We start from the raw sequence: 10627 nt of genomic DNA, 5'->3' as shown, positions 1-10627 counted from the left end.
TAGTCATTTTAACCCAGTGTAGATTTTTAAACCACTTGTCTCACAGCTACTTGTGGGGCCCTACTGTGTGGGGATTGACTACTGAATTCTCCTATATTACAATAATGCTAGGAATTCAAAAATATTTAATTGTGAAACACATGGGAATGCAAGATCATGAATGAAGCCATGAAAATGCTAATCTGTCAAATTAAGATTTACGTATTAGTAAGATTTATAGGCAATTTTTCCAGTTTTCATTGGTTAACTTTTTAAAACTCACTTCTGAAATCAAACTGCCGTTGTATCACATTTTCAATAATGTTGCAGCTTTATTTCACTGGTGTAGCATGGCTTGGATTCATTTCTTAATTAGCAGATTGTAAAGAGTATCTCACAATGTAACCGACATAGATCACAGTGGTGGGAGATTTTCATTTTCTAAAGTGAAAACTTTATTCTCAAACTGCAGAGGAAGTGGCCAGTTTGACAGGTTGTCAAGAAACCATACAACATAATGCATGAAGATATGGCTTGATTGAAGAGGAAACTAATAAAAGGGGACATAATTATTCAATATTGTTTTACACGTCACATGAAGTTGAATATTTGTATTTTGTGGGTTTTGAAACTGCTCATGAAGGAACTGCAGAATCAAGCAATTAGGGCCTGTGGTGGCTCATAGAGCAGTTATATGAGTAAATAGGGAATCTGCATGCTTTTGTTAGTATGGCCTTGTGGTTCTTTATCATCCTGGATGCTCTGTCTCCACTTCAAGTAGTCATGAGCCAGAGATCCTCAAGAATTTTGAGCATGTCCTTGAATCTTTTCTTCTATCCACCTGGTTACATTCTCCAATGAGAGAGCTTGGAATAGAATTTCTATTTCAGGACTCCAGTTTTGGGTATGCGTATGACACTGTATGCCCATGACACTGTATGCCCCATGTAGCTTACACTGTGTATAAATTCTGCACAACTCTCCATCTTTGTTGAAACATGCCTTTTGTACAGAATGAAATGGACAAGTGGATTAACGTTTCCAATTTAAAGACAGAAATTGCTGGAAATAATTAGCAAGCCAGGCTACAAAAATTCAGTGTATTTACAGCCATCTTGATAAACAAGTTACAGAACTATGCCAAGAATGAAAAAAAAACAACTCATATGCAGCTTGCAACAGCAAAGAGAAACTTGAATGAACATTATGTATCCCTCAGCCTTGTAAAGTTTAAATGTAAATTGTCAAAAGATAATTTCCCTTCAGGGAATTTCAAATATTTTTATTTGAAATAGTTTCATCATTTTATCCCAATTAAAAATCTTTTATAAAATTAATTTGACATTAATTTATTACTCTTCAAGTTAGCTGTCAGAATCATCACTGAGGTACAATGCTCAAGAATTTTGCTTGGAATAATAAAAGAAATAAATAGTGCATCTGTCCTGTGCAAATTCACTTTCATTATACCACTAACCAACTTGACATAATCAGCAATCACAAAAAAACATTTTTCTTTCATTTACAGAAACAAAGGCAATATCATGATGAACCAAATCTTTTTAAAAAGTGGTTTTAATAGTAAAAATCCTGTTTCAACCATGACAATTCTTGTCAGCAAATAAACCTTCTTACATCGTTTGTTGCCGAGTGCTGGAGTGCAGCTTCAATACCTCAGAGAATCTGCAGCTCCCACTTTTCCACATGGCATTGTTCCAGTCTTCTGTGCCAAAATTTTTGTGGTCCAAAAATCAGTGCAGTGTGTTCCCAGTACAGGTGAAGGAAGCTCAAGACAACATGAGAGGTTGTGGTCCACCAATATTGGTTCCATAGTGGTTTTGTAAAGATCAATGTCAAACTTCTTTTCAAAAATTTCCAATCAAATCAAAAATTCTATTGGATGATTTCAACTCATTCAAAAGTTTTTGTTCAGCAGTAACATTATGATACAGCATCTGCAAATTCAACAGTGCAATTAATACAATGTTAAAACATGACATTTCAACATACTAAATTCAAATAAGTTTCTCGAAGAGCAACTTCATTTATAAAACAAATATGGTACAACTGCTTGTTTGGATCTAAAATCATCAGGTGTTCAACTTCTTTCTTGACAGCCAGAGCAGATTTAAAACTAAAAAAATTAAAAGTAAAATGGGGAAAATAATATTTCTTAATGACCAAGATCAATGCTTTTTCTCCCCCGCATGGTGAAAAGCTTGTATGACCAAAGAATTGCAGTTTTTCACTTGGGCAGAGCATCTCACATTAAAAATCTTTCACAATTTATAAAAGGACTGCTATAACTCCTCATCTTTATTGAAATATAACTTTTGTAGAGAATGAAATGACCAAGAACAGGTGGACTTACATTTCCAATTCACATTTCCCATTTCACCCCAGCACTTGTTAAAAAGTGCATGTCCTTCCACAACATGATAACCACTCACCAACTCATTATCCCCACTCATTCAAGTACTTAAATGGCAATGTCCACCTTGCTGGAAGCTTCCCTTGAAGATGTCTTTGACATTACAAGCATTATTCAATCACCATACTAAAACTCTTTCCACCCACTAAAATGTTATCAACATATGTGAAGCTCTTGTTAAATCGTATATAAAAGAGTGGGTTTTCACAATCCCTTCCAATTTAAAATTAATCCATCTACTTTGAGCCAGATGTACTGCAAAACCACACGTTCACCCTTCTCCTGATGAATCAATAGTGAGTGTTCAGATGACAGAAATCACATATGTACAAGACTTTAAGAGCCCACACCAATCCTAGTTTTCATCCCATGTTATAAACCAGCTGAGGGAAAGTAAAAGAAAATAAAATCGATATGAAAGTTTGTCTTGCTTACTGTTAATCTGAAAACTTGTGATGCTGTTGCTTCTTATGCACACTCTGCACAGACTGCACTGGTGATCAGGGTTAAAATGCTAATCCTTGAGCTGTGAGGTGACCACATTAACTGCTGATCCACCATGCACCCAATGAATTAGCAACACAAGGGATTTAATGTTCACTCCAAGTGGAGAGTCACATTGCAAATCACAAAATATGGACTTGCCATTGAGATCAGTAATTTCTGTTAGCCATCAGAAAGACTGGAGAGAAGGAATATCACAACAGTTCAGTTACATTTGTGGCATTCTCATTTCCAATCGAAGGTGGTGGGTGCAAGTTCTTGTAAATATCCAAGGATGGCAAGTTCTGAAAGGGAGATGCTTTTGACAGTGGTGCTTCTATTTCAGTGGTCCAGGTAGATGTTTGTTTCCATGGGATCTGATCCCTCTTCAACCACTAAAAACAATTAATTTATCTTCATCTCATTAATGTTTTCAGAAGTTAGTAGTGGAAAATGCCATGACTGCTTTTGTGTCCCACATTTCATAGCATTTCAACATATACAAAATACTTGTATGTTTCTGAAGAATATGATAAGGAAATGAACATAAGAAATAGGAGGAGGAGTTGGCCATCTGGCCCATCGAGCCCGCTCTGCCATTCAATAGAATCATGGCTGATCTGGCCCTGGATTCAGTTCCACCTACCTGCCTTTTCCCCATAACCCTTAATTTCCCTACTATGCAAAAATTGATCTGTGTCTTATATATATTTCATGAGGCAGCCTCTGCTACTTCCCTGGGCAGAGAATTCCACAGATTCACTCCTCTCTGGTAAAAGTAGTTTCTCCTCATCTTCATCCTAAATCTACTCCCCAGGATCTTGAGGCTATGTCCCCTAGTTCTAGTCTCACCTACCAGTGGAAACAACCTTCCTGCCTCTATATTATCTATCCCTTTCATACATTTCTATAAGATCCCCTCTCATTCTTCTGAATTTCAGCAAGTCTAGTCCCAGTTGACTCACTCTCTCCTCATAGGCTAACCCCCTCATCTCCAGAATCAACCTGGTAAACCTCCTCTGCATCACCTACAAAGCCAGTATATCCCTCCTCAAGTAAGGAGACCAGAACTGCATGCAGTACTCCAGGTGCGGCCTCACCAGTACCCTGTACAGTTGCAGCAAAACCTCCCTGCTCTTAAATTCAACCCCTCTAGCAATGAAGGCCAACATTCCATTTGCCTTCTTGATAACCTGTTGCACCTGCAAACCAACCTTTTGCGATTCATGCACAAGCACTCCCAAGTCCCTCTGCACAACAGCATACTGCAATCTTGCACCATTTAACTAATAATCTGATCTTCTACTTTTCTTTCCAAAGTGGATGACCTTGCATTTACCAACATTGTACTCCATCTGCCAGACTCAGTCGCTTAACCCATCTATATCTCTCTGCAGATTCTCCGCATCCTCCGCGCAATTTGCTTTTCCACTCAATTTAGTGTCATCAGCAAACTTAGATACATTACACTGTCCCCTCTTCCAAGTAGTTAATGTATATCATGAACAGTTGTGAGCCTAGCACTGACCCCTGCAGCACCCCACTCACCACTGATTGCCAACCAGATAAATATCCATTTATCCCAACTCTCTGCCTTCTATTGGTTAATCAATCCTCTATCCATACTATACCTTACCCCCAACTCCATGCATCCTTATCTTGTGGATGTCTTTTATGCAGCATCTTATCAAACACCTTCTGGAAATCCAAGTATACAACATCCACCCGTTACCCTCTATCCACTGTGCTCATTATATCCTCAAAGAACTCCAGTAAGTTTGTCAGGCAGGACCTGCCCTTCCTGGATCCGTGCTGTGTCTGCCTGATGGAACCACTTCTATCCAGATGTCTTACTATTTCTTCCTTAATGATAGCTTCAAGCATTTTCCCGACTACAGGGATATGGACCTTGTGCAGGCAGATGGGATTAGTTTTGATTGGCATCATAGTTGGTGCAGACATCGTGGGCCAAAGAGCTTGTTCCTACGTTGTGCTATGAAACTGCTTTCAATAAGTGACTTTCGTCAAAGAAAATAAGTAAATATTGGAGAATTATTCTGCATATCAATACAATTTAGAAGAAGTTCTGTATAACTGCTACATGGAATTCTATAAACATGCTTACCTGGACACAGCAATCCCCAAGTATAGCCAGGTCCCATTTCTAACTGCAATAATTTACTACTGACCATGTTTGCTAACCTCTGGGATCTCTGGAGCTTTTACAGATGTAGAAAATATTCTATCTCCCATAATAAAAAAAAATCCTGTACATAAATGTTATTGCTTAATAAGTTTCCAAAAGCTATGCTTTGATTTAGAGGCCTACCTTTCTCATGGCTGACATGGTTTCATTGCCATAATAATGCAAAGTACTATTAGGATTCTTATTATCATATTTGAAGCCAGCTATGTGAACTTCATCACACATGGTAAGTGCCATCGATATTGCAATGATCCCAGTTGTTGGATATTGAGGTGGCTGTCAGAAAGAAAGAAAATGAAAATATATTTGCAAGGGCTTAAGGAAATAAATATCTTAGCAGAACTGATGAAGAGCATGAGGCTTACTATAAATCTGCTTTATCAAGTCATTTTTAAAAACATATACTTGAGTAAGATAATGAATCTAAATTTCAGAAGCAGAGCAGAATGAACAGCCATTGCAATACAGTAATTTTAACACTACCAACAGGGGATGAATTTTTAGGCAGAAAATATTCCATACTTCAAATGTCAATGAATGAATGAAATGGATTTTGATCCAATTCTCTGTATGGATCATCATCACCGGAACAACAAAGTTACTCTCTATACAATGACTTAATATTGACCGAACTTACCAACAAAGCAAGTACGATTTCCTCTTAGAGGTCCTTAAAGTCTGATTAATTGACCAACATACTTAAGGTTGTGGATTTCATGCAGTTAGCACAGTCAGATTTGACATGGTTTTCATGAGCAAAGCAACTCCTCTGCTTCTCTTCAAAGCAGAGGAGCAGGGTGAAAACTCAAAACAATTTTTAAAAAAATACAAAAGGGTATCCCATGAGCTGCCTATTGTGAAAAGATGAGTCAGAGACATTCAAATAGTTCTATCCAGTGAAGTAGTGCATATATCAGTTTAAGTTGTGAGAGTGGCAGTAATTTCCACTTAAATAGCCAAGATACCATAGACGCAGCCTTGCTAGTTTGAGACTTAGTGAAGTGAAAAGTGGAGGCCATCACCTCATGATCTGCACTAATGGTGTAATAGTGTGCTGACAGCAAGTGCAACTACCCATTTCTTTCGAATGGCAAATCTCCCTTACATTTCTTATTCTGTCTCATTAGCAAAATAGGAAATTGCCTGCCACACTACCAGGCACCGACTTCAATAGGCAAGTTCTGCATCTTGTTAGGTTCCGTGGGGATACCTTTCCCCAATCAGTCTTCCATGGTGTCGTAGCCAAAGGGAACAGCTTTTACTGAAGCTCTCTCATCGTCTCATTAAACACACATCCAAAATAAAGAGTTGCTCCCTTTGTTAAAGCGAAGCCCTTTAAGACGTGCTGCACTGTTGATTCCACGGGAAATGGAAGTTATAAAGTGTCAGGAATTTTAGATCAGTTAACTAAGTTAGTGAAGTCTGTGGAAACAAATGAGGTCTGCTGCCATACAATTACACATTGAAACACTGGAGGGCAAGTAGTCTTTCTGGGAACAGAAGCCATTTTATTTGGCATGACTGTAGAATTGGGATTCCTGTTACAAGAGGCAGTGTCAGGAAAATAGCTTGCAATGTTATAATTACTATAATCATCCACCCTTATTTTCCACCATTCAATCAAATCCAAACAAACCAATCAATATTATACAGGAAGAACATCTGGGATCATAAACAATGGATAATAATTTTCTGGTAAGTGCTTTGTGCAGTACATTGGAGCACACAACACCATGATGAAATTTGAGGTGGTTTCATATCTGAAATTTTCCAGACTTGGGTATATAAGAAACTATCAAGGGAAGGTTGCAACATATTCACATGAAGCAGAATGTAAATAAAAGCAACAGAGGAAGAATTTCTTGCCTCTTCATTTCAAAACAATAGAGGGTTTGGACAAGCCACTAATGTTGAAACTACTAAATGCACAAAACTGGTACCTCACGAGTAATATTTTTTCTTTACACACAACAGAAATGGTGACTTTTTGAAGTCATTTTAGCTTCTAACATTCTGCAATGCTTCAAAATATCCAATTTTATTAATTTACTACAAACATTCTGATCTTGCTCTTCCCTGAGATTTTATATAGGAAAAAGGAATAAGGTAGGAAAATAAAGTACAGATATCAGCCTACCTTTGGCCCTGGAAATACTTTCGGAAGATTCAGTAATTTGAAAGCTGCTTTCTGGACAACAGAAGGGTTTAGTATCCTAATTTGAGTATTCTTGTAAGTAAGTTCCATGGGTGGTTTTTTCCAGAAGCCACGCAAGGACTAATTTAAAAAAAAAGAATCACAAAATAGCTTACAGGCTTGAAAAATGATAATTATCTTAAATCATCATTCCACTTTTAAGGACATTCAACTTAAGCAGTGACAGGGTAAACCTTTCTGTAGTCAGTAGATTCTGCAATATCCACAGGAGGAGTCAGATTCATTTATTCTCTATCAAACCACATTTTCAACAACTGACCTCAAAAAATAGGTTCAGGTCACTCAATGCTGCACACAGTCAACAAGTTTCCATATTTTCTACAAAAATTGCTGAGTTATAGTTCAGTATCAACAAAATTCTGCATTTGTAACCATTCTCGGTGAGTAATCAATAAAGGTCAGTGGCCAATGGCCAGAGAGGTAATAGGGGACTGGGGCACAATCTTCCAGCAGAGTTTTGAATTAGTTTAACATAATGAATGCTGGAAATCCAACCAGAGTATTACAATAGCCCAGTCTGGAAGTGACACAGTCATGGATGCACATTTCAGTAGTAGACGATGGGCAGAGGCAACCTATGTGCAAGTGGACAATTTGTGATGGAGAGGATTACAAGGTCAGCATAGGGTCAACGAGTATGCCACAGCTGCAACCAGTCTGGTTTGGTCAGAGACTGATCAGGGAGGGGGATGAAGGTTGTGGTGAAGGCTCACATTAATATTTATGATCTTCCAAGCACTTGATTGGGGGAAAATTGCTGATCTTCCAAGATCGATATTATCACAATCAGGGGATGGGTTGCAGGAGGTGTGGAGAGGTGAAGTGGGAGGAGAGGGTAGGATGGGGATGGTTTAGTGAACAAGCAGAATCTGACCCATATCGCTAGGGGAAGCATGTAGATGAAGAAGGGAAGCAAATCCAACCTCAAAGAAATGCATCCTTAGGGTATTAAAGGACATGGTTGCAATCTGTGAAATTTCCCAAATTCTGGAGAGATCCCAGAGGACTGGAAAACTGCACAAGCATTTCCAGTATTTGGGAAAGGTGAGAGATAAAAAGCAGGAAATTGTAGGACAATTCAGCTAACAATCATCATTGGGAAAATACTAGAACCTATTATTAAGGATGTGTAATAGCCAGATATTTAGAAAATCATGAGACAATCAAAAGAGTTAATGGTCTTATGAAAGAAAATCATATTTGACAAACTTACTAGTTCTTTGATGATGTAACAAATAAGGTGAATAAAGGGGAACCAACAGATGTACTGTATTGGGATTTCCAGAAGGCACTTGACAAGGTACCATATAAAAGGGTTACTGCACAATATGAGAGAACGGAGGGTTGGGGGTGGTTTAACTAACAGTAAATTGTTGGCATAAATGGGTCATTTTCAGAATGGCAATCAGTAACCAGTGGGATGCCACGGAGATCAGTGATGGGGTCTCAAATATCTAGTATCTATGTTAATGACTTGGATGAAGGGAAAGAGCGTACAGTAGCCAATTTTGTTAATGATGCAAAGGTGGGTTAACTTGTGCAAGAAGTTGGCAGATGGAGTATAATTTGAGGTTATCCACTTATGAAGAATGAGAAAACGTTAATAGATAGATGTGGGACTACAAAATCTTGTGACGCAAAAGGGATCTAGAGGCCTTAATACACAAAACATTAAAAGTTAGCATGCAGTTGCAGCAGGTAGTTAGGAAGTGAAATGGAAAGTTGACCTTTGTTGGAAGGGGTCTGGAGTATACAAGCGGGAAAGTGTCGATGCAACTTTACAGGAAACTGGCAAGGTCACATCTGGAATACTGCGTAGAGTTTTGGTGTCCACATTTAAGAGAGGATGTACTTGTATAGGAAGCAATGCAGAGAAGGTAATTAGTTGATTCCTGGGATGAAGGGGTTGATGCATGGAGAAAAGTTAAGCAAGCTGGACATAAAGAATAAAAGATGATCCAATTGAAACATACAAGATTCTGAAGGGGATTGATAGGGTGGATATTGAAAGGATGTTTTCCCCTCTGTAGGTGTCTAGAACAATGCAACATTGTTTGAATGGGTCTCACCTTACTTTTTGGATAGAGATGAGAAGGTATTTCTAGTCTCAGAGGATCGTGAAGCTTTGGAGTTCTCTGTTCCAGGGAACTGTGGAGGTGGAGTTATTGAATATGTCTAAGGCACAGGCTGAAGACATTTGAACTACAAGGAAGTCAAGGAATACAGGAACAGAATGGGAAGGCAATGCTATTGAGCTGGAGAGCATTGGAGAAATGTTGTGGAAGGATGACGTGGTCAATTGTGTCAAAAGGCTTTAGAGGGATGGAGAAAAGGATATGGATACACAGTGCAATAAACAAAAAAAAGCTGCCTTAATTAGAACCATTTCACTGCTGTGATAGTTAGAAAAAAAGGTTTGTTCCATGAGAGATGATCACAGGTCTCGGAATCAACAGCATAATTAAGTGTCTGAGAGAAAAGGGAGGTTGTAGAGGTAGAGCTTTGCACTGAAGAGTCATCAGCATGAAAACAAGCCATTTGGCCCACCACATCCACACCGACCAGTGGGCACCTATTCATATTAATCCCATCCTATTACTTGGCCCATAGCCTTCTATGCATTGGCAATTTAAGTGTTCAACTAGACACTTTTTAAATGCTGTTTGCAACACCATGGCTCAGATTTTGGAACGAGACAATAGGGTGATTTTAGTGATTCTGAAAGGAATAGGGAAAGTAACGGAGGACCATTCACAATATCAACAAAGGAGTCAAGAACTCTTGGGGTGGGAGTGTGGATTTACAAGGAGGAAAAAACAAACTCAGTTCACATGGCAATGAGGCTAGAATTTTTATAGGGGCATCATACTGTGTGAGAATTCAGCTTTCTGCACATTATGGTATCTAGGTCCCTCTACTGAGTTCATGTGAATAAATAAAAAAGATCAGGGATGCAATCATTTGGATCCAAGATGAATATTGTTATTTTAAAAAGGACAATTTCAGCAAACTCACCACTTTCTTCTTTAAAAGCACTTCTTTTAACCATCGCAAATCTACAGCCTTAAAGGGAACGAAAACCATTGTTGTGTTGGCATCATGCTGGCTGTGGTCATTAAAAATAGATTCTGGGTAACAGAACCTAAATGTTGTTTTATTCCCAACATCATTTTCGTATCCAATCACAGGACCATTGTTTAATCTTAAAAGCAATCAGAAAGGGAGCAATAAGGCAAATTAATTGTTGAAAATTCTCTTCCCCCATCCTGGAATCCCCTTGCCGCTACTAATTCATGTTTTCGAGACCTATAAA

At 38.4% G+C, this 10627-nt stretch overlaps 1 protein-coding gene across 5 annotated transcripts in view; it reads right to left on the bottom strand.

The window, feature by feature from the left end:
* Positions 1-315: 315 nt before the first annotated feature.
* The window catches only part of LOC127569957 (type 2 lactosamine alpha-2,3-sialyltransferase-like), a 59395-nt gene continuing 49083 nt past the window's right edge, over positions 316-10627 (bottom strand). For all 5 annotated transcript variants that reach the window (XM_052015050.1, XM_052015052.1, XM_052015049.1 and 2 more), the window contains 4 exons: positions 10330-10516; positions 7237-7374; positions 5223-5375; positions 316-1934 (listed from right to left, as the gene is read on the bottom strand). In XM_052015050.1, coding sequence (XP_051871010.1) covers positions 1845-1934; positions 5223-5375; positions 7237-7374; positions 10330-10516 — 568 coding nt within the window. In that variant the 3' untranslated portion in view covers positions 316-1844. The remainder of the gene's footprint in view (positions 1935-5222; positions 5376-7236; positions 7375-10329; positions 10517-10627) is intronic.

This window comes from Pristis pectinata, chromosome 4, assembly GCF_009764475.1.
Source record: "Pristis pectinata isolate sPriPec2 chromosome 4, sPriPec2.1.pri, whole genome shotgun sequence".
Taxonomy (NCBI): Eukaryota; Metazoa; Chordata; class Chondrichthyes; order Rhinopristiformes; family Pristidae; genus Pristis; species Pristis pectinata.
Note: the sequence above shows the minus strand (reverse complement) of the source record. Positions and strands in the feature narration are given on the sequence as shown.